The sequence below is a fragment of the Balaenoptera physalus genome (genome assembly GCF_965194825.1).
Source record: "Balaenoptera physalus genome assembly, chromosome: 18".
NCBI lineage: Eukaryota > Metazoa > Chordata > Mammalia > Artiodactyla > Balaenopteridae > Balaenoptera > Balaenoptera physalus.
This window is the reverse complement of record NC_138899.1, coordinates 81,112,760-81,136,855: the sequence shown is the minus strand read 5'-3', so window position 1 is coordinate 81,136,855 and position 24,096 is coordinate 81,112,760. Positions and strand designations below refer to the sequence as shown.

At 48.1% G+C, this 24,096-nt stretch overlaps 2 protein-coding genes across 10 annotated transcripts in view; one reads left to right on the top strand and one right to left on the bottom strand.

Moving 5' to 3' along the window:
* The window catches only part of ZMYM2 (zinc finger MYM-type containing 2), a 107,916-nt gene extending 93,590 nt beyond the window's left edge, over window positions 1–14,326 (top strand). The window contains exons 25-27 of one of the 9 annotated variants that reach the window (XR_014256185.1): window positions 657–936; window positions 1,490–1,539; window positions 8,138–14,326. Coding sequence is in view for 1 of the 9 variants with exons in the window: in XM_082435080.1 (XP_082291206.1) it covers window positions 657–678 (22 nt within the window). In the remaining 8 variants the exon portion in view is untranslated. Of the gene's footprint in view, window positions 1–656 lie in introns of all 9 variants that reach the window. The other 8 variants (XR_014256186.1, XR_014256187.1, XR_014256188.1 and 5 more) reach the window with 8 other exon arrangements.
* GJA3 (gap junction protein alpha 3) overlaps window positions 9,235–24,096 on the bottom strand; it is a 32,072-nt gene continuing 17,210 nt past the window's right edge. Inside the window, exon 3 of the mRNA XM_082435132.1 lies at window positions 9,235–22,362. Coding sequence (XP_082291258.1) covers window positions 22,220–22,362 — 143 coding nt within the window. The 3' untranslated portion in view covers window positions 9,235–22,219. The remainder of the gene's footprint in view (window positions 22,363–24,096) is intronic.

Below are 24,096 nucleotides of genomic sequence, written 5' to 3'. Positions count from 1 at the left end.
AGGGGACACGGGTTCGAGCCCTGGTCCGGGAAGATCCCACGTGCTGCGGAGCAACTAAGCCCATGCGCCACAACTGCTGAGCCTGCGCTCTAGAGCCTTCGAGCCACAGCTACTGAAGCCCGTCCGCCTAGAGCCCGTGCTCCACAAGAGAAGCCACCGCAATGAGAAGCCCGTGCACCGCAATGAAGAGCAGCCCCTGCTCGCTGCAACTAGAGAAAGCCTGCGCACAGCAATGAAGGCACAACGCAGCCAAACATAAATAAATAAATAAATAAATTTATTTTAAAAAATCTGTCACAAACATTTTTTTAAAAAAATGAAATAGAATTGAACGGAATAGAACTTAATACTGGCGTTTTTCTCATGAAAATTGTTCTGTACTTGTGTACTGAAATATACTTTTCGGTCAGAGTTTGAAAGACCCCCTGTAGGAAACTCACTGAGAAAAGCCACACATCCGTGGAAGGACTCGCTGTTAATGGGAGCCTTCTGTTTTGTTTTCAGTCCCGCTTTCTTGGTTTCACCTACATCGAGCTGTAGCGAATTGTGAACAGACAAGCTTTTCGTTTCGCCGTAACTAAGTGGCCGCCCGGCTCATTTGAGATGGACATTTTGTCTGCCTGTTCCCATAAGTTTGAGGCTTTTTTTTCTTCCAGGGTGGCTGTGGGGATGAGATGAATAGTTGCTGGAGTGCTTTCTGTGGGAAAGCCCACGAGGTATTGTTGAGACGGTCTCCAAGTAAAGCTCGGTAAGTGGTGCAGCTGTGAGCCCAATTCAGGTCTTCCCCGGGCCTGAGTCTCCTTCACCCCTCTGCTGTCCACTTGCTGTTCTGGTCTACGCCGGCTATCCAGGAACTGCTTCCACTGATAGAAGGAATGTTTCGTAAGCATCTACCAAGACTGGAGTGAAGGCTGAGCTGCAGCACAATTCTGGAAGGTAGGCAGATGGACTTGGGGGCCACGAACAGCTGCCCCCGGAGCAGGTGCCCTGCCTGCCCCTCACCCGCTGCTCTGTCCACCCACTGTTTCTCCTCGATTATTTTCAGACCTTTTCCTCTCTCCTCAGTCTAACACTTTCCCCCATACTGAAGCTCAGGGGTCAGCAAACTCATGTAAAGGACCAGAGAGTCAATATTTTAGGCAACATGAAGCATGGTATGTGGGCACTTGCAAGAGAAAGCAAATTTCCACAGATTTTTTACTGACCAAATTCGAAATATAATAATTGAGTACAACATTTCCTAATACACAGCTACAGTGAGGAGGACGGAAGGTTTCACTGTCATCAAAATTGATGGCAAATGTTCCCCTCTTAGCTTTTATGTATTTCACCTTTGAAAACACGTTTTCAAACGTAAGTGCGGCCACATTGCTCTCAGTCTGTGAGCACAGGGTTTTAATTAAGCACGTTTCTCACTTGGGAGGCGTTTGTACAACTTCCTAGATTTTGATACTTGATGTTTGCCTCTTAGCAAGTCATTATGTTGCAGATTCATCACTTCCAACTGAAGATTAGAGGGAATCTCCTCAGTTGCAAAAGGTAAATAAAATTTGAAATACGGAATTTTCCTTTACAATTGCAATGGTCTTTGAAAAACACTGCTGGATCTGTCGTTTGAGCTTGGAAAATATACCTGCTCTACGTGTGTGGGAACTGAGATGTTGCTGCTTTCACTTGGGACAGCCTGAGAAGTGACGTTACTTGGGATTCAGGCAGCGTTCGTTGCTGGAAGTAACTGCGGTGTGCTTTGTGTACAAGCACTGCTTTGGAGAACACTTTGTTTTGATGTGGTGGGTTTGCACTGGTAAGAAATAAATACGTGCCATGGGGGCGCAGGGCGGTACACCCGGTGCTCGCCAGTTTAGGTTGACTTTATTCGGGAACTTCTTCAAGCCTGCAACAACAGCTGATTTCCCGTGACAGTGGGTGGGTGCCGCTCCGCCTTTTCAGCCCGGGGGCTGCCTGGCCGTGGACCGCGTGTGGCCTCTGACCCAACACCAGGGGCTCGCCCTGACACCTCTGGCTCAGTGTTCACCTCAGGGCCCGCTGGTGAGCGGATAACCCGCTGAACACTTCCATTTCAACGAAGGCGGCTTCTACTCCACGCGCGTTTTTGCACCATTACTCACCTCTTCCCAGATGCCGCTTTCAGGTTTTCCTGAGTGAGTGTTGCGTCAGCTTGTTTGAAGATATTCTTGTCTGTAGTTGTCACCTATAGACAAATCATGGAGGCCAGTCTTCAGGCCCTTCAGACTTGGCATTGACTTCTTGGAGGGACAGCTGAGCAATTTGGGTAAAAAATCTTTTCACTCTTCAAGAGCTGAGGAAAAGCACTTGAAAACATTTGCCTCATTTTTCAATTTTTGACTCTTCAACTCTGAGCTACTCTTTTGCCAAAAGCCTGCGCTTGTTTTCTCTGGATACGTTTCTTTGGCTGCTGCAGTCAGATGATTTGATTTGATCCATAAATGCGCACCTGGCTGACAGATGAGCCGCTTGGAAGCTTACTTTGGTTGCAGCCTCATTGGGATGTTTATGTTTTGTGAGGAAATCCTGCTGGAATGAGGTATTGCATCTTGCGTTTTCTAGCTTTCTGACCGTCGCTCTCCCGTAAGTTGGAAACACTGGGATGGAGCCCCAGTCTGGTCGTGTTGTGCATGTTGCATTCCTTCAGCACAGCCAGGGGGTCTTTGCAAAAGCAGCACAACAAACGCCCTGTAATTCAATAACAGTAATGCAGCATGACATTTGGAGAACATTTTGTTTCAACGTGGTGGGTTTGCACTGGTAAAAAAAAATAAATATGTGACGCGGGGGCACGGGCAATACACCCAGCACGCGAAGCACTGCCTGCCCGCTGCTGGGAGAGGCCAGACCACCCTGTGCATCTAAGCTGCCCTGGATGACGCGCAGCTGCAAAGGCATGGATGGCTGTGTTCCCATAAGACTTCAGTTGTGGACCCTGAAATTTAAATTTATGTCACGAAATATTTTAAATTAATTTCCGAACCATTAAAAAACGTAAAAAAGTCATCGTTGGCTAGTGTGCTGCGCAGAAACAGGCGGCGGGTGACATGTGCTGAGTCGCTTGGCCTGCCTCTTACTTCAGTGGAAAACACGAGAGGTGTCCCAGCCGGCAGAAGGCTCCGTGGGTCCCCGTCACATTCACCTACAGCACGTGGGCCTCTCCTGCTAGCCTGCGCTCCCTTGTAGGGCTTGTCTTTCAAAATCCTCTGAAATCCCCTCACACTGGCAGAATTCCTCAGAGTTGTCTGTCCTCATGGTCCTTAACTCCTGTTTTCTCTTAAATGTTGAGAAGTTTTCTGTCCGTCATCCCACTAGGCGAGCTCACCGTGTCACCAGGACCCGTGGAGACGCTGAGGCCTTGTGTTACTAGCCGGTCAGCAGCTGCAGGTCACTGCCTCTTTCTGAAATGCTTTTTAAAACTTAGTTTCCCGTATTCTACGTTCTCCTGATTCTTCTACTTCATATAACGCCTCTTCTTGGTATTTTGATAATATCCCCCTTGTCCTCTGACCTCTAAAAGCTGGGGCGTCTGTTCTATTAACTGAGCCCTTTGGGCTCTCGTGTGGGCTTAGTGGCTCTCAGTGCCGTCGATACACTATGGACTTCATCACACGTGTGAAAATAAACATATCCAAACTGAGGAATAAAGGGAAGAATGGCTTTATTTTGCTGTAGTACTTTAGCTGCATTAACTAACTCAGTTGACACAATCGCCGTGAAAGCCAGGCTTTTACGATCTGTAAAAGGCCAGATAGTAACCATTTTAGGCTTTGTGGGCCTCTTAGCAGTTTTGTCTCATGTTCTTCTTTGAGTTTTTTCAACCTTTTAAAAATGTAAAAATCATTCTCAGCTCACAGGCCATGCAGACACAGGCTGTGGGCCAGATCTGGGCTGTGGGTTGTGTGCTGGCCTCACTAGGAGCCATTGTAGGGTAGTTGTATTATCCCCATTTTGCAGATGGAGAAACTGAGGTACAAAGAGGCTGAGTAACTTGCCCAAGCTCACCAGCTAGGAGGTGATGGAACTAGGGTTCCCATGGGTAGCTCCAGACACCACGTGTTCAGTCGCTACACTAGTGTCTAGAAGGCTAAATACATCCAACAAAGAGCTAATGATTTACGCCCCAGCATCCCAGGAATTGGATTAAGCAGATACCCTGAAGATAGGGTGTAGTAGATGGTTTAAAAGTCTGTAAAAGAAGCCGTTTAGCCCTTTCCAAAATCCTCTGCCCCAGCAATGCAGCGTTCCCCACGCCCATGGGGTCTGGAGGCTCAGGGGAGGGTGAGGCCAAGGGCCTCAGACGCCAGGCGGGACTGACAGGAGGGCTGGTGGGAGACCCAGCCTAGCGCCCAGGAAGCTGGAGATCTGGGGCACCCGCCACCCCGGGAAACAGACAAGCCCAGGACAGGAGGCAGAGACCCCACAGTCTGCTCCCCACGGTGAGCCTTCCTTGAGTCTGGCAGGAGCCCCTGCTCATGTCCACAGCCTCCTGTCAGGTGTCTTCTCGTTCTGGAGAAAGGACAGACACTTCCAACTGGAAAGATGGACATCCAAATAAAAGGAAGGTGCAAGAAAAAACTACCGTGGAGGAAGCAGAAGAAAACTTTTAAAAAGTTTAAAAGTGATATTCGAGGGAAGATAAACACAGGAAGCAGTCAGAAGCTATGGAAAAGGAATGTTATATTAAAAATGCGATGGAGGGACTTCCCTGGTGGTGCAGTGGTTAAGAATCCACCTGCCAATGCAGGGGACACGGGTTCGAGCCCTGGTCCGGGAAGATCCCACGTGCCGTGGAGCAGCTAAGCCCGTGCGGCACAACTACTGAGCCTGCGCTCTAGAGCCCACGAGCCACAACTACTGAGCCTGTGCTCTAAAGTCCATGAGCCACAGCTACTGAAGCCCGCGCGCCTAGAGCCCGTGCTCCACTACAAGAGAAGCCACCGCAATGAGAAGCCCGTGCACGGCAACGAAGAGTAGCCCCCACTCGCCACAACTAGAGAAAGCCCGCGCGCAGCAACGAAGACCCAACACAGCCAAAAATAAATAAATAAAAATTTAAAATATATACGATGGAAATATGCAGTAGAAAGACTGGATAACAAGGTTGGGAAGATTTACATAAAGGCGAGCAAGAAGATGAGAAAGAGCAAAGTGTGAGAGAGAAAAGAAAATTTGAGTTTCGGCCTAGGAGGTCCAACGTGAAACAACCAGAACTTCCAGAAAGAACAGAAAATGCAGGGGAGGAAGATGGAACAGGGCCCAGGGCGCACAGAGTGACTAAAGACTTCTGTGACCCAAGACACATCGTTGGGAAATTTAAAAAGTCTGCATGTGAAGAAAAGATTCTAAAGGGAAGGATTAAAAAAACAAAACATCACATACAAAAGATCAGGAGTCAGAATGTCATCAGGCTTTTTAGCAGCAGTGCTGGGAGATAGAAAATGACGGCACAGTGCCTTTAAAATTGTGACAAAAGTGATTTCCAGTTTGGAATTCTGTAGCTTGCCAGACTACCAGGATGTGTTCAGATATGCAATTCTCAGAAAGTTTACCTTTTGGATACATTTGTCTAAAAGCAACTCAATTCCCCCCAAAATGAGGTGACCAAGGAGGAGAGGGAAGATGTGGGTCCAGGAACAGGATGGGCGGGAGGTGACGGGTCGGGACCAGGGTGCGTCTCTCCCGGCCCTGCCTTGTGGTGCTGGAGCTGGACCCGCACAAGTCTCCTTTGTGGTGTCACAGTGTCAGGTCTCGCTGGAGGGCACTGGAGGGCCTGGAGAGAGTAAGGGGCTGGCTTCTCTTGGGTTTCAGGCGTCGGTTTTCTCTTTTCCAGGCAAGACGGCCAGGTTTCACTGAAACCTCAGCACTGGCACATCACCCACCTTTTCTGCCACCAGGAGGTCACAAGCAGAGGTCTCTGCCCCGGGGGGAGGGCGCTCTCTCCCCATCCCAGAGACAGCAGCTGCTCCCTAGCCCCGATGTTTCCACACTTAGAGTTGTCAATTCCCTAATTACTAGTTAATAATTGTGTTAAATTTTCTCTGTTCATATTACTGGTGTGCTGTCTCCTGGCTGGACCCTGACTGCACACACGGTACTATAAACACTGAAACGTATTTTACCAAAATGTGGGATGTGGTTGTGTTGGGACAGTGGTGTAGGGAGACGTTTCTGGGTGGGTTCGCGAAGGGTGTGTGTAGAAGCGGGGCCAGTCTTCTGTGGTGGGGAGTCAGGAGATGACATTACACATTTTAAAACTCAAGAAAATGCACTGCAAGTATGTTTAGAAATACGGTTGTAATGACCAGAAGAAAGAGCTAAGTGATATGGAAGTTCTTGCCTTTGGGCAACAGGACAGGAATCACGAGTGTGACAGGAGACGGCTAGGTCTTGCTATTTGCCCTTGGTACTGCTTTGTTTTTAAATCATATAAATGCACTACTGAAAAAAATTAAATTAATTCACAATAACCCAAAGGTGGAAACAACCCAAATGTCTATCGATAGATGATGGATAAACAATGTTGTGTGTAGATACAATGAGATATTATTTAACCTTGAAAGGGAAGGAAATTCTGATACATGCTACACCATGGATGGACCTTAAAAACATTATGCGAGGTGAAATAAGCCAGACACAGAAGGAAAAGACTCATGATTCCATTTATATGAAGTACCTAGAATAGGGAAACTCATTGAGACAAAGGAGAATGGTGGGTGCCAGGGGCTGAGGGGAGGGAGAATAGGGAATTAGTATTTCATGGGTACAGGGTCTCAGCTTGGGAAGATGGAAGAGTTCCGGAGCTGGATGGTGGTGGTGACTGCACGTCAGTGTGGATGTACTTAATGCCGCTGAACCGTACACTGAAAAGTGGTTACAGTGGAAAGTTCCATGTATATTTTATAAGAATGAGAAAATTTAAGTCTGATAAGAATTGGTGCATTAAAAATATGAGTCTCAGAGAAAGAGCATTAATTCATGTCCGCGACTTGAAACAGGAACGTCTGTGAGGAGCTTGAGCCTTAGCCTGAGCGTGAATTTTAATTTGCTTTTTTCTGTGCCAGCGTCAATGTCCCCCTTCCTCACCTGGGCCGCCGCCTCGCTTCCTTATCTGGGTCGTGATTTCGCCCCAGCGACGAACCAGGTGTGTTGGGAGCTGCACTTGGGTCCCAGCACCGCCCCCCCTACCAGGGCGTACGTGGACGCCCTGGAGGTGGGACAGCGGTCCTCGCGGGGTCCCCGCGGTCACACAGGACAGACGGCGGATGGACAGATGGACGGGGAGGGGGAGGTACGGGGGCGTGGGGCGAGCCTGCGGTCGGGTACCTGTGTCCTGTGGGTGGGGGGGGGAGGTGGGGCGCCCGTTTCTCCCGCGGGTCCGCCGACCCCCGACCAAGCGCTGTGCTCGGAGCCCCGGGGCCGAGGCTCCAACAAGCGCGACCCGGACGTTCCGGGAGAGTCACCGTCGGGGACGCACCGAGAGGCCTTGTGGGGGTAGCGGGTGCGCCGAGGGCGGGGCTGCTTCTGCACCGACGGGCGGGCGCGGGGTGCGCGGGGTCCCCGAGGCGCCGGGCCCGGGTGCGGCCGGGAGCGGCCCCAGCGCAGACAGGCTCCGCAGGGGCGGGCCGCGGGCGGGCGGGCTGAGCGCGCTGCTGGAGCCGTTTCCGAATAATCTTTTTAAACATTTGCTCGCTCGTTACTTTAACAGAGATGCTGACCCGGGAGTGGTGGCGGGTGGAGAGGCTTGGAGGAAGGACCAGCCTCTCTGAAGGCCGCCGGGGAGGCCTCGGGTTTGCACCCAGTCGGCGGACAGAGGGTCCCTTGGGGCCTTCCTTGGAGGCGGCGGGGCAGCCTTCCCGGGGGCCTGGCCTCCTCCCCAGACGGCCCAGGACAACGTGTCTTCTCCCCACACCTGCTGCTCCTTCTGCAAAGTCCGTCTTTCTCCACCTGGTTCTGTTCTGGTCATGTTTTGTGCCCGTAGACGGGCCCCGGGACCACCGCACACCCCGACCGCCGGCCACGTGCCCGGGTCCAGAGGTGGGGCTGGCCTTGCAGTAGGGCTTGACACACGGTGGGCGCTGAAGGGTGACTCTTGTTATTATTATTACAGGAAGTTGATAGCTTACAACATTCTTCAGTTGAGAAGCTGCAGGAGAAAAACTATGCCCTTTCCCCAGAACTTGAAAGGAAAAAAAAATCTATACTGAAGTATTAGCTGTTGTTCCGGAGCCTGTCTGGGTACACTTGAGCTTGTTCCTCTGTGTGAAAAACAGTATGTTTTGACTTAAGCTGGTGGGTAGTTAAGCAGCTTCATGCCGCCACATCTTGAAAGCCTTGTGTGTATTGGTTGGGCGCATTCACGATTTTGTTCCCCACTGTGTGTGCAAGAAGGAACGAGGTTTTCTCTTTGGCAACGTGGGATGGATTCCTGTGCGTGACATTTCCAGTGACACGGGGGAGCATCAACCCAGAAAGAAACGGGTTTATTTTGTAACTGAAATCTCAACTCTGTGGTAGATTCCAGAAGCCCTCAAACCTAGGTGAGTTTTGCTCAAAGACTGTGAAAAGCAAACCTTCTGAAATAAGAGGTAATTGTTTAAATCCCCGTTTGTCTTTCTTCTTCTCCCCCTAGTCTGGTGATGTGGACCAGAAGCTTCTCCATCCTATTGAATTGAATCTCTGAGATAATCATGTGGTCAAGCTTTCAGTCAACACACAACAAAGAGCCACGGCTACACAGTGACACTGTGATGAGGGGCTGATGGACCACATTTTGGTGACCTGCAGGGAACCGGGAGCAGGAAGCAAAAAAGGTTCTAAAGAGCTTTTTTAATCAGACATAGTAGAAAGTAATTAATTACATTTTGGAGTGAGGGTTTTTAAATAATCGCTTTCTGGACAATTCTCATTCTTTTTGGTAAATATTCTGCTTTAGATTTTAAAAAATATTTTGGGTCATATTATTTTGTAAAAGCAGTAAAAAATATTAAATTGTTATAATAAAGGGGAAACATTTTAATACAACAAATAATCTGAAACTTCACCCTCTTGGCATATCAGTATTGCCTCCATCTGTCCTTATCCATATGTTCATGTAATTTGTATATAAATACAATTACATTTATAGTCTACCTTTGCATTGATAGATCATAAGCATTTTTAATGTAGTTCCCCTGAGCATTTTTTTTTTTAAAGAAAGATACACAGTTCTTTTTTTTTTTTTTTAATTAATTAATTTATTTATTTATTTTTGGCTGTGTTGGGTCTTCGTTTCTGTGCAAGGGCTTTCTCTAGTTGCGGCAAGTGGGGGCCACTCCTCATCGCGGTGCGCGGGCCTCTCACTATCGTGGCCTCTCGTTGCGGAGCACAGGCTCCAGATGCGCAGGCTCAGTATTTGTGGCTCACGGGCCCAGTTGCTCCGCGGCATGTGGGATCTTCCCAGACCAGGGCTCGAACCCGTGTGCCCTGCATTGGCAGGCAGATTCTCAACCACTGCGCCACCAGGGAAGCCCAGCATTTTTGATTATATAAAATATTTCTGTAGTTTACCGTGACCTCTTAAAAATGTTTTTTAGCATAACGTCATTGGGAATAGGCTGCCGTTGTGCTTTACTCATTACTGCTGTTTTTTTAAGATTAACTTTATATTTATTAAGACCCACCTATGAGGACTTCCCTGGTGGTCCAGTGGCTAAGACCCTGCACAATGCAGGGGGCCTGGTTTCCATCCCCGGTCTGGGAACTAGATCCCGCATGCCGCAGTGAAGGCCCCGTGTGCCGCAACTAAGACCCAGTGCAACCAAAATAAATAAATAAATATTAAAAAACAAACAAGCAAACAACCTACAGCCCACCACCTGTTAAAAAAAAAAAAAAGGAAAAAGAACCACTTGTGAAATACATGTCTGTGCCTGTCTGTGAAGTGACTTAAAAGGTACCAAAAAAACAAAAAACAAAACCCAACCCCCTAACACAAAGGATCTTATCTCTAGGAATGGTAGAAACATTCACGCTTCTTCATTTGATCAGTATTGATCGGGCATCAACAATGGACAAGGCAATGCGGGAGAAGCGTGTTACAGAGCAGTCAGGGAGCATCAGGGCCAGCAAGGGCACCTCCGCCCTTGGGTGTCACGTGATCCACTGGATGGGAGGGCCACAAGATCAGGGCCATGGTGCAAGGAGGCTAAAGGAGCTGTTGCCCACGTCGGTGATATGGGGAGATGTCTGGAGGGACTGGATTTTAAATTGGGGTCGATGAGTGGGTCGGGAAAGACAGGAGACATTCTACTCTTAGCGACTAACGGAAGCAGTTACTGAAGCAGGACCCGCTAGCCGTGTTAGGAGATTGGTGGGTGAGTGGGGGGGTCCCCTTGGTTCAGGTGCGGAGTCCACGTGGGGAAACGGTCCCCAAAGCCAATAACAGCTGGAGCTGGACCGCGGGACCTCGAAGCTTTATTTAAATGGGACCCACAGATGGTTTTTAAATAGGTGAGTGACTTCAAAATGGAGCTTTAAAATATTAATCTGAGTGGTTTTGTTCAGGATGGGCTGAACCGGGCCCAATCTGCAGGCAGAGAACGCAGTGCCATGGCCAGGGAGCAGGTGGTAGGAGTAAATGTGAGAGTTGCGAGGCAGGGGAGCTGGGGCTGAAGAGCGGACAGGAGGTGGAATTGAAGGGCAGGGGAGCTGGGGGTCCTTCTCAGGATTTGAAGGAAGGCCGTTGGGAGCGGCGCGCGGCCCGGGCAGGCCTTGCACCCAGCTTTGGCTGTGCACTGTTGGGGTGCAGGTGGGACCCTGAAGACCACGGGCACCTCCTCGATGACAGACTAGGAATGGACGGGATCTCAGGAGAAGCCTCAAGGGAAGAGAGCAGAGGACAGGGGCTCTGGGAATGACCACATTGAAGGAGAAGAGAGAAGAACAGATGGCGGGGCACGTCCAGGAGCTAGGCAGGCGGCGCTGAAGAGGGTCCCGGGCGTCAGATGCACTGGGGCCAACAGGGATGGTGAGTTAAGAAGACAGATCAGGAGCTTGGGAAGGGGAGGCCGCCCCCATCCGAGGACTTTGCTGGTGAAGGGAGTGGAGATCAGAGCCCAGCCTCCCTTTGGGGGCCTCCCTGGAAGCAGGCGCTGCAGCTGTCAGAGGGCGATGTGTTCCCACCCACAGTCGTTCTAGAAGGCTCTGTGAGGGCAGACCCAGCCCGCCGGCCCTTTCGCATCCACGCCGTCTCGTCATGAGCTTACGCCTGGCCTCTGATGCGGCGAGGGTTCCTCTCCTTAGGTGAGGGGGCTTCCGTCCGCGGCAGGTGAAGTGTCCTCCTCACAAGACCGTCTGGGAGCAGGTTTAACGGATCGGTAGACTGGAAGATTTACCCCGACTGAAGAGAATTTAACAGGATCTGAGTTAAAAAGAAAACAAGACTCAAATGTCAACATCGAAGCCAAGAGAGAAAGGCAGGGAGCGGGGCGTTTAGTCTCCACGGCTGGTGGGTGTTACTGCCGGGGTCTGTCTGCCTCTGCAGATTGGAGCAATGTCCTCTCCCTGCACCCTCATCCCCACACCAGCCGGCCTCGGGCAACCTAATCCAAATGCCACATGCCAAGCCTACTGACAGATTCAAAGGATTTCAGGGCTGGAGGGGCCCCCCGAGGTGACTGTCAGATGAGAGCCAGGGACTGACTGGCAAAGCTGCTGCCTGCAGGCCAGGTCCTGCCCCGGCCTTTGGGGTGGTTTCCTGGTGTGCGGGGACACCAGGGCCTCACAGAGTCTGGCTGCTCTCGAGCAGCAACAGCAGAACTGAGTAGTTGCACCAGAGACCGTCTGACTTGAAAAATCTAAAATATTTGCTACCCAGCTCTTTACAGAAAATGTGAGGAACCCTGGCTGATATGGTTGGCTGCCTAGCTAGCTGTGCTGCTGTCGTGAGTGGACGGACCTTTCTCTTTCAACCTGGGCGAATTGTGATGCTTTAGAAAAGAACCAGGGATAATTTTTAGAAGTCAGAGTTTTCCATTAAGTGGCTTGGCCGGATTCCAGAGAGTTTCTATTCACTGACGGTAGAGCAGGACCGGGCACATGTCGTGAACACAACCCTCAGACCTCACTTTTGTTTCTGCTCAATCCCTTGTCCTTTGAACCAGCACAATAAAAGTGCTTCAATAAGCAGGGTCAAGTAGGATGGACCAGAGAGAAATGTGAAAACGAGATTACGGCTGTGATTAGAGGCCGAATGCCCTCAGTCACACAGCATGAACTGAGACCACCTTTATTATAAACAGCTGCCTGGCTGGTATAGAATAGATGGCAACTGCATTTTAAACTGTTTTGTTCAAGTGAATGAAGCATAGTCATTTTGGAAAACAGGGAAGCAAAGTTTTAAAAGAGCTGAAAAGGTTTTCAAATGCTCATATTTTTTATGTTCCTGAGGGACTTTGGTCACTTTAGTTCCTACATGGGATGTGAAGTGGCCCCACATCAGGGGGGCTCTGATCTCCCCTCCCTTCACCAGCAAAGTCCTCAGACGGGGGTGGCCTCCCCTTCCCAAGCTCCTGGTCTGTGTTCTTCTACTAGTATAGAAGCGTCAGGTCTTTTGGTTTTGGACTGATGTGTAAATGAGAATCAGTTAACTTGGGAAGTGCGTCCACCAAGCCGTCCAGAGTTAGCTGGACATCCTCTCCTTAGGTGAGGAGACCTCTGTCCACAAGAACTGCTGGTCTCTTTGGGAAGCAGGGGGGCAGATACATCAAAAGCCTCAATGGAGTTTATGTCTTTTGACCCAGCAATTCCACTTCCAAGAATGTGTCCTAAAGAAACAGTGATGTGGAAAAGATTTATGTACCACATGCACTATTTAAAATAGCCAAAAATCGGAAGTAATTTAAATGTCCAACAGTTGGATTCTGCTTAAACAAATTGTCATACATTTATATGGTGGAATGTCATGAAGCCTTTAAAATTATGATTTAGAAGAAAATGTGTTAACCTGGAGAAATGTTCATAGTATATTAGGAAAAAATGTCAGAATAAATATGATCACTTGGAAAATATCTCAAAGAAAATAAATCAAAACGTTAGCAAAGTTTATCTCTGGGGGTGGGATTTTAAGTGTCCTGTGCATTTTTCTTCATGCTTTGGTGTTTGTACTTTCAGTATCATGTGTCTTGGTGTAGATATTTTTTCCTTTGACTTGAGATCTATTGGGCTTTTTTGAGTCTATGGATAGGATCTTCGATTAATCCTGGCAAATTCTCAGCTGTAATCTTTTCAAATATTGTCTCTGCTCCTTCTCCGTTTCCTGTCCTCTGGTTACTGATTAGACATACCCTGGACCCTCTCTCTCTGTCCTCACGTCCTTGAACCTCTTTTTCATTCTTCCCATTTCTGTGGCTCTCCCTGCAGCATTCTAATCATTCCTTCAACTGTATCTTTAGTGTTTCTTCATCTGTGTGTTCAATCTATCCACTGAGTCTTAAATTTCAAATATCATTATTATTTTTTAAAATTTCTAGAACTTCTATTTGGTCATTAGTTACAATTTCTTGTTCTCTGCACATATTTTTAGTCTTGCCTTTAATTCTTTAGACATAGTAAACATAGTTCAGTTACATTCTGTCTGATAATTCTAAAATCTAAAGTCCTTGTAGGTCTATTTCTGCTATCTGTTGTTTCTGTTTATTCTCAATCATGGAGCCTCATTTCTTTTTCTTTTTTTAAAAAAAAAAAATTATTTTTAAATTTTTTGGCCGAGTGGCTTGTGGGATCTTAGTTCCCGGACCAGGGATCAAACTCGCACCCTCAGCTGTGAAAGCGCCAAGTCCTAACCACTGGACCGCCAGGGAATTTCCTGGAGGCTCATTTCTTTTGTGCCTGTATGAGTTTTATCTGTGAGCTCTGTAAGAGTAAATTAAAAAATGAATTTTTCTGGTTGCTGAAAGGGAAAGAGAGTATTACTTCTCCAGTTGCTACTCACTGGAAAATCATTTGTGGGTTTCTTAGAGATGAAAGATAAAGAAAAATTCCTCCAGGGAGGAAGTGCAGGGTTTTTTTTTCCCCCGTTTGGAGATGACTTAAATCCAGCTCTCAGTGTGAAGGGACTTTATTGAACTAGGAGTGTGAGTTTAGGCTGCAAATCTGCAGTGAGAACTAGCGATGGTTGTAAGTACCTGGGGCAGGATACCCCGTCCACTGGGCACCAAGGTTTAAAGCAGCAACGTTTCTTGCAGTCTTTGGAGCAGGGGAGGGACTTCTAATTCTTTTCCTCTAATTTTTTTTTTAGAACATAAACCCTGCTTTTTTTTTTTTAATTTATTTATTTTTGGCTGCGTTGGGTCTTCGTTGTTGTGCATGGGCTTTCTCTAGTTGTGGCGAGCGGGGGGCTACTCTTCATTGTGATGCGCGGGCTTCTCATTGCGGTGGCTTCGCTTGTTGCGGAGCACGGGCTCTAGGCGCGCGGGCTTCAGTAGTTGTGGCACGCGGGCTCAGTAGTTGTGGCTTGCGGGCTCTAGAGCGCAGGCTCAGTAGTTGTGGCGCACGGGCTTAGTTGCTCCGCGGCATGTGGGATCTTCTCGGACCAGGGCTCGAACCTGTGTCCCCTGCATTGGCAAGCGGATTCTTAACCACTGCGCTACCAGGGAAGCCCCCTCTTCTTCTAATTGTTAAGCTGAGTATGCGGTCCTCTGGGTGCCAGGCTTTGGGTGTCTGTGAGACTTCTCGGATGGACGTTACCCTTAACCCTAGTTCCTCCTATGAGGTCATGGATACTGAGGCTCAGATTAATCCTTGACCCCTTTCTTCCTCTCTGTTTTGCACCGTGAATCTGACAGGACATCACAGTGGCTCTGTCTTTAGTTATGTCTGGAGTCGGACCTCTTCTCATGACCCCCTTCCGCTGTCCCTTCTGGCCTCCCCTCCAGCCTGACCACTGGCACTGCCGCTGAGCATTTCCTCGGCCATTTCTCTCCCCCGATCCTGCGTTCGGCTGTGGACTCGCCGCAGCCGTCGGGGGTTGGCACGTGTGTCACCAGCAGAGGCTGAGACACGTGCTGGCCTGTGTCCGCCGCTCACGCGGCCTTGAGCGTGGACCCTGGTCCTCCTGTCGGCAGACGCCCTGCGTCAGCCAACGGCCAGCCACTGTCAACCTTCCTGCCACACTGCAGGTGACTGCGGTCCCAACCAACACCAACAGCACAGCCCGGCCCGGCCCAGCCGAAGCCCGCAGCATAGAAACGAAACCGTGTTTCCTGCAGATGCCACACACTGTTAGGCAACGGAAAACGGAGACACGCAGGTTCCTGAAAGGTAACTTGGGATTTTCCTTTTCCACTGAATTAACTGCCAAAGATATAATCAAGTAACTAACCCCTAAAAACAGCATGTAAAGAAATCTGAGATCTCTTTGTGTATATTTCATGATTCCTCTATTTTCAATAAAAATATTTATCTTCCGTGTTTATTTATTTGCCAAGAACTAGGCAGCTTTACCTGAAGCCCTCCTACTCCGTTGGTGGATTTCCCCCTCTATTGTTTTCCTCTATGGCCATTTCCTTAAGAAGTTAAATGTGCACTCACCCCACGACCCAGTGGTCAGACTCTCAGAACTGAAATGTGTCTCCATGAAGACTTGTGCACAAATGTTCATATCAGCCCCAAACAGCAAACCGTTTGTGATGGTTAACTGTACGTGTCCACTTGACAGGCCACGCACGGGGTGCCCAGGTATCTGGCCAAACGTGATAGCGGGTGTGTCTGGGAAGGTGTTTCTAGATGAGATGAACAATGGAGATGCAAGCCTCCTGAGGGTGGGCCCCATCCGAGCAGCTGAAGGCCTGACCACAATAAAAAGGCTGACCCCCCCATGAAGAAGAGAGAATTCTCCTGCCCGACGGCTCTGCACTGGGACATTGTGTTTTTCCTGCCTTTAGTCTCGGACGGAATCATTGGCTCCTCTTGGGTCTCAAACCTACTGGCCTTTGGACTGGAGTTTACGCGACGGGCTCCCGGGGCCCCCAGCCTGTCGACCGCAGACCTCGGGGGTCATCAGCCTCTACAGCCATGGGAGGCAGTTCCTCAGCATACACCTCCATGCCGCCCAGAGGGTTCACTAATAGGAGAATGGACGAATCCTGGAATTCTCAGCAATAAAAAGGCATAAACTACCGAGACAGCAACAACAGACATGAATCTTGAGAGCCTTGTGTGGAGTGAAAAAGACACAGATGAGTTCATACTGTGTTTCCATTTGTGAAATTCCAGAGAAGACGGATCTGTGACGCTGGAAGGCAGCCTGGCGGTGCTGGTGAAGAGGAGGTGACCTGAGGAGACGTGATGGGCACGGCCCCAGTGGCAGTGGCACTTTGGCGCACGCAGGGCAAACGCGAATTCTGTCTCAGTAGAGCTGGTTTTACAGAAAGAATCAGCCGGCCTGGTGGGGAGTGACCTTCTCTGAAACCATGTCCTTCGCTGCCCCGGCCTGTGTCAGAGGACGTTTAGAAACCAAGTTGGGCGCAGCCCATCGGAAGCACAGGGGGCCGGGGCGGGGGTGTCCCTCCTGCTGCTGTCCCTTCCAGGCGGGGATGCTGGCCCTGCCCATCCCCCTGCCCCTCCCTCACCCCGTGGGGGGCCTGACGAGGCAGAGGCTGGGCTGGAACAGAACATGGGGTGTCCCTGGCCCTCGGGCCTCCAGCCGGCCTCACCCTCAGTCTCACGATGCCTGGAGGTCTGGGCCGAGCCGGCTCCCACATTCAACACGATCCGGAGGCCACGGATCACTTCTCACCAGGGAAAGCTTCCCAAGACAGAGCTTAGAGGGCACGAAGAGCAAACTGAAGTCTCACGAGGCCTGGAACACAGGTGAACGGGGAAGAACTGTTTCAACTTCAGCTGGATTTGCCCAACGGGTCGGTTCCAAATGTGTGCGAGGATTCTCGGCAGCTGTTCTGCGTCTCATCCGAACCAGCCCCGTCTGGCTAGTAGGGGCAGTCCTAGGAGATCTGGTCGTGCCGCCCACGCTGGGTGGTGACTTTGCTGCTGCAGTTAAAGAATCAGTTTCTTAACCACGACTTCAGCCATGTTAACACCACTCCCCAGATTTGAGAACTCATTAAAAGAGAAACGCTTGATCATAGAAGCAATAACCAGAAGTTTGTCCAATGTACTGAGAACTCATTTTAAATGGAAATGTGTTTTCTTGCTGAGGACTTTGGGGGGTTCCTCGGGGTGTGAAGGAGCCAGTGCCCAGCTGACGTACACGATGTTCCCTGCGGGCTCAGAGCGCCCCCTCTCGGTGCTGGAGAGAAGGTGCTCTGTGACCTGGGGCGGGTGACTTGGCCTCTCTGTGCCTCAGCTTTTGCCCATGAGAAGGAGGTGGCGATGGGAGCCTCCCACACACACACACAGGCTGCTGCAAAGGACGAGGGCAGAGAACACACCAGCTGTGAGGGGCATGATTCATATTTTGCTTTTGGTCTAATTTGCAGCTTTTGCCTTTGACGACACTATTTGCCTTGTGTGGTTGTTGTGAGGATTAAATGAGATGGTTTACGTAAACTGTCTGATAAGTTCAATAAATCGAAGTTATTTATTTTGGAAGTTTATAGCTAAGTATGTAATTGTAAAAATTATTAATGTTGGATGATCCCTTTAAACCTAAAGTTAGGTGTTATTTGCCTGTTTTCATTTGGATGCAGCCGTTTCACGTGTTCTCTGGGTGTCGATCTCAGCACAACCCCATGAAGTGAAAACCCTGACCCCAGGCAGCCACTAATCTGCCTTCTGTCAGTGTCAGTGTCACATCTTGTATATCGGATATTTAATATGTCCGTAATCTTTAGGAGAATCTGGCATATTAGGGAGTCTGACAAAATAGGTTTGTAATTTCTATGTAAAGTGTATAATCAAGTATAGACTTGTAATTTTTTTTAACATCTTTATTGGCGTATAATTGCTTTATAGTGTTGGGTTAGTTTCTGCTGTATAACATAGTGAATCAGCTATACATATACATACATCCCCATATCCCCTCCCTCTTGCGTCTCCCTCCCTCCCTCCCTATCCCACCCCTCTAGGTGGTCACAAAGCACCGAGCTGATCTCCCTGTGCTGTGCGGCTGCTTCCCACTAGCTATCTATTTTACATTTGGTAGTGTATATATGTCCATACCACTCTCTCACTTCGTCCCAGCTTACCCTTCCCCCTCCCTGTGTCCTCAAGTCCATTCTCTACGTCTGCGTCTTTATTCCTGTCCTGCCCCTAGGTTCTTCAGAACCTTTTTTTTTTTTAGATTCCATATATATGTGTTAGCATACGGTGTTTGTTTTTCTCTTTCTGACTTACTTCACTCTGTATGACGGACTCTAGGTCTATCCACCTCACTACAAATAACTCAATTTCGTTTCTTTTTATGGCTGATAGACTTGTAATTTTTTTTTAAATTAATTAATTTATTAATTTATTTATTTATGGCTGTGTTGAGTCTTCGTTTCTGTGTGAGGGCTTTCTCTAGTTGCGGCGAGCGGGGGCCACTCTTCATCGCGGTGCGCGGGCCTCTCACTGTCACGGCCTCTCTTGTTGCGGAGCACAGGCTCCAGACGCGCAGGCTCAGTAATTGTGGCTCACGGGCCTAGTTGCTCCGCGGCATGTGGGATCTTCCCAGACCAGGGCTCGAACCCGTGTCCCCCGCATTGGCAGGCAGACTCTCAACCACTGTGCCACCAGGGAAGCCCCAGACTTGTAATTTTTAAGTTAAAAAGTTTAAGAGCATTTGACAAAGTTTGTAAATGCTATTGGAACGTATACAGGAAGTTGAAAGTTCCTGTACTTACAACTTTGATTTATTGGATTTTTAACGAGTTGTTTAAGGTTGTCATAAGTTTTTTGAGTTGGGGATATAGGTTGCATGCGCCATTCAGACATTTGAAATATTTAAGAAGAAAAATGAATATATTAAATTTATAAATGCAGTTCAAAATGTGGATAAGAATTTAATTAAATGGATTGATTTTTAAGAGTTTAGTTGGTTCAACTAATTGAAGGTGATTCTTACGTTATCTGAAGTTTTACACATAGTATAACACGACATAACAAGATTTGTACAATGAACATAAAAGCTAGAGGAAAAAAAGGTTTTTTGAATTTGAACTTTAATAAGGCACCATACATTTGAAATTTAAGTAGCTGTAAAGTTCTTTCTGTGCATTAAAGTCCCTCTTGCTCATTAAAAAACAAAAAACAAAAAAACCCAAAAACCCATACCACACATAGACACAGTCTCACATCTTTAAGTTATACAGAGCTGGACACGGTCCGCACTCATAACTGAATCGGCCTCGCACAGTCCCGGCTCCCAGCCTTCGGAGTGGGGGAGGGGAGGGAGGGGGAGGGGTTGCCTGGCGATGACCTCATCCTGGTGATGTCGGCCCTGAGCTCTACCCGGAGTGAGCAGTTGGGAGAGGAACCTGCAGACTGATGCTTGGATCTGTGATATTAGTGTTGGCCTTTTCTTAAGAAAAGAAAAAAACCCTTCCTCTCCAGAACATACTGGGTTTCCTCTGATCGCTCTGCTCTTGGTATGTGGCACGATGCCCCAGTACCAACCCCCGACACCCGAGAGGTGCCCTAGGACTGATGAGACCTGGTGTCCTAGCACCTCTGAGCGAGGGAAGCAGGACCCCAAGCGCACCCTCAGCCGCAGCCTCCATCCGCAGCGATGGGCAGGAAATCACACTCGGCTCTGCATCTGCCTCGCCTTTCGTCTGGTTTGGGCCCTAAACAGTTGCACAACAAACCTGAAAGGACGCCGAGGAGGACCGGAGTCCGCGCTCACACACTCAGGAGAAATGCTGGAAGGCAGGGATGCGCTTTCTGAACGGGTTTTGAGGGTCTTGGGTATGAAAGTTCTTAGCTCCCGTGTTTCCTCCTTCGTGGGGACCCCGCGCACGTGTTGGGGAACCGGGACCCCGAAGCCTGAGACGGGGACGCTGCGGTAAAGACGGAGAGCGGCCCTGAGCAGATCCGAGCTCCTGCCAGAGAACCGCTGACTTCTGAGGGTGACTTTGTTGTTGCTGTTGATCTCGCTTTCAACTTTGAGAGGAAACTAGAAGGAGGGGCGCGGCCTATATTCCACGAGAGTCTCTAGTTCCCTATTTGGGCCTCCACCCCATGGACGCCCTCGGAGCCCAGCCGTCGTCATCTCATCGCTGGGCGTCCCGGGGTTCCGCTCTCGTCTCTGGTAGCAGCGGGGCTGGACGGCTTCTGACGGTGAGACTTCGCCACCTGCTTCCCTCCACACGGTTCCTCCTTCCCCCTCCCGAAGGTCCCCCAGAAGGAATACTTTCAGAGTGAATGACAACAACAGGAAAAGCGTGACACAGAAAAGAAAAAGGAGAGGGAAGCTTTGGGAAGGAGAAAAGTTCTGTTTCTTGCCAAGGTGTGTTCAATTCATCAAGCTGTGTCCTCTTATGTGTACATTTTAGTTCAATGTAAAACAAAACTTTTTGCATAGATATATATATATATATATATATATATATATATATATATATATATATATATATATATAATCGTGGTAAAATACACAACATAAAATTTACTATCTTGGCCATTTTTAAGCGGCATTAAGTCATGTTGTTGTGCAACCATTGCTAACATCATCTGCAGAACTTTGCCATCTTGCAAAACTGGAACTCTTCCCAGATAACAACTCTACACCCTCTCCCCTAGCCCGACACCTGCCCTCCTTTCTGCCTCTGTGAATCCGGCTCCTCTAGGGACCTCGGGACCTCATGCAAGTGGAGTCACACAGCGCTTGTCCTTTGTGACTGGCTTATTTTACTGAGCATAATGTCCTCAAGGTTCATGCATGTTTAGCAGGTGTCAGGATTCCCTTCCTCTTTAGGGCTGAATAATATTCCATGGTATGGAATAAACCCTTCCATTTCTATGGTATAAACCCTTCTGTTTTAAAACTAAGGTAAAAGGTAGGAATGCATAGATACAAGAAAACTTTGGCAGCCCGTGGATAATTTTAATTCATTTACCCGGAGGATTTGCGTGGCGCTTCCGTGGGTCAGGGTCTACACAGAGCATTTTCTGTCCATTCTGGTCTACTCCCCGCAACTTTATTTCCATTTTTCAGATGAGAAAACATCAATAAAGGCAGAGAGGTGAAACCACTCCCCCGAAGTCACGGGGCTGGAAAGGAGCGGTGCTGAGCGCAGACCCTCTCCTGTGACCGAGGCCGAGCCTGGGCTGGGCTGGACCTGCCCACCTTGCAGGGTGGCTGCGCGGGGGGAGAGGGGACCTTCCGAGTTACAGGACGCGTGATGGCACCACTGAGCCTGCGCGGAACCCCTGACTTCCTGGCCCTAGAAGCCGACCACTTCGGGGTCACCTTGGGCCTGGCTGAGCGGGGCCTGCAGCCTGGCGGCCTGGGGTCGCCTTCCCTGACGGGGCCCGCAGAGCGCGCACCTGGGCACCTGCGCGTGGCCCTAGTCCCCTCGGCTGCGGAGAGTCCTCTCCCACCTTTCCCTCCCCGCCTCTCCTCCTCCCCCCCCCCCCCCCCGTGCGCTTTGTCGTCCCCGGGAACGCCTGGCGGGGGCGGGGCGATGGGTGCCACCTCCCCTCTGAGCGCCGCTCGTGTGTCCGTGGCGACGGGTCGAGACGCCCCCTGGAGCCCCGTGCGTGCAGCTCAGGCCTGGCACCGCCGGTGACGCGGGCCGAGCCCCTTCCCAAAACTGTCCATGGGGACAGCTTTGGCACCCATGGTCACAACCAGTGAACAGTATGGGAACTTCTCGCAAATTCGTGTCTGGTGGTGTTGCATTTTGAATTTGGGTTTCTTTCGAGCCTTCGAAGCATCTGAGCTGGTCTTGGTGTTGTTATGCTGTGTCCTGCATCCATCCAGAAGTGGGTTTGCGAGGCGGGGGCAGTGTGAGTGGGAATATTGCATTTCTGATTAAGAACTTGCCGTCAGACACATACAGGTATCGCCCCATGTCATAAAAGCAGAGCTACAACTACACAATTATGTGTAATTATACACAGAAGAGTCTTCCCCAAGAACCATAAACTCCAGCCTTGCTGGGGGAAAGATCTCTTGCTCTTTAGACAGAGCTTAGCAGCTTTGTGGATGGAGGAGGACTTCCGGGGACAGACAAGAAGGTTGACATTTACAGTATGACTTCTTCCCGAGAACTCACAGCAAGGGGCAGCAATGCCACAAGAATCCTTGAAGACACTTTTCTAAGTTGGTTAAGCACATGTGAAAAGACAGAAGAGCTACTGCAGTAATTCCTCGAGCTTCTTTTGTAGGGAAGAAGGTTTTGCTCCTTATCATATCTAAAATATAATATAAATAATTGTTACTTTGAAAACCTGCTCAGGAATTCTGTCAATAAAAACAATGAGCCCTGCTCAGCCATGAAAAAGAACGAAATTTTGCTACCTGCAACAACATGAAGGGCCTTGGAGGGCATCATGCTGAGTGAAGTAAGTCAGAGAAAGGTAAATACTGTGTGTTTTCACTAAAATGTGGAATCTAAAAAATACAACAAACTAGTGACTATAACAAAAAAGGAACAGATTCACAGATGGAGAACAAACTAGTAGTTACCAGTGTGGAGGTACAAACTACTATGTATGAAATAAATAAGCAACAAGAATATATTGTACAGCACAGGGGATACAGCCAATAGTCTATAATAACTATAAATGGAGTATGACTTTTAAAAATTGTGAATCACTTTGTTGTACACCTGAAACTTATATAATATTGACATCAACTATACCTCAAAAAAAAAGTTTTAAAAAGTTAAAAAAAAGAAAAAAAATTAAGCCACTACAGAACTAGTGATTTAAATTTAAGGCCAGTTTTAATTACTTATCTGGTAAAATGCTTATTTTTAGTTACAATTTAATCTATGAAAGATACTGTTATAGCACAAAAAGTTTTAGTAAGAGTTTTGTAAATATTATGACCTAAGTTACCATTTACATATATGGTACTAGGAACAGTTCACTGTTTTAGAGTTATTTAAATTCCTAACTGACCATAAAAAGTCTTGCTATGGCATTCCATAATGCAAAGGGGAAAAAAAATCTTTTGGGCAGTAAGAAATCTTAAAGCTTTGCAGTGTAATATGGAATTAGGAAGAGAAATACATTTTCTGACTTTAATGTACAATGTCTACATGTTATTTGAAAAAGTTATTCCGAGAATACCTTGAGCCCTCTGAAGGCGGGGGTTGGGTGGCAGGATCTTTACAAAAGATTCACCCTTTGAAATCATGCAATACTCTGTATAAGAGTTTAGTTTTGGTGGAGATCCAAAATTGATCCATAAATCAGTGTTACAAATATAAGAAGAAAAAGTTCAAAAGAAAGCATTTTAGAAAAAGCACTTTATTCAGTAACACTAAAGAATTAAAGAAAGTGTTAATAGAAGGAAAAAAAAAAGCCTAAACAGAAAAGAGACCTAAATCTCACCAGGTTAATTTTTTTAAAGGATGTTTGAATTGTCTTCATAGTTCTTATTCTAGGTGTTCTCGTACAAGAAATCTATGATCTAGCCACTAATTTAAAGATCAAAGAAGCTGGGATATATCGGAAACAGTCTGGCTTGCTCTTTTCCCCTTTCTCTTTTCTTTGTAAACTTAAGGTATCTTTTCTGTTAATTTCATGGGGAAAAACAACTCAGTAAAAGTTTAAAAAAGGGAAAGTGAGTGATGATATATGAAGTGTTTTAGGATTTTAAAAAATGGATTTGGGGACTGAGAATGTAGTAATACTTGACATTTTGTAACCACTATAGATTGTGCAGTGCCCGCTGGATGACCGGGCTTCCAAAAACAGGGGTGGAAGAATATAATTGTCTTGCACGCTGTGGATTAAAGAAACAGAGTGTGTAAATGTAATAGGTATGGCATTTCAGTTTAAAAATAAGCTTAGGGATTTAAAAAATTTCTATTAAATTGGGAGAAAAATAGTTTCAGTGAAATTTCCAAACAATTAACAAGCCAGAAGAAATACATCTGGAATCTTGACCACAGGGGTGATGGTTTCTGTTTTTAACAC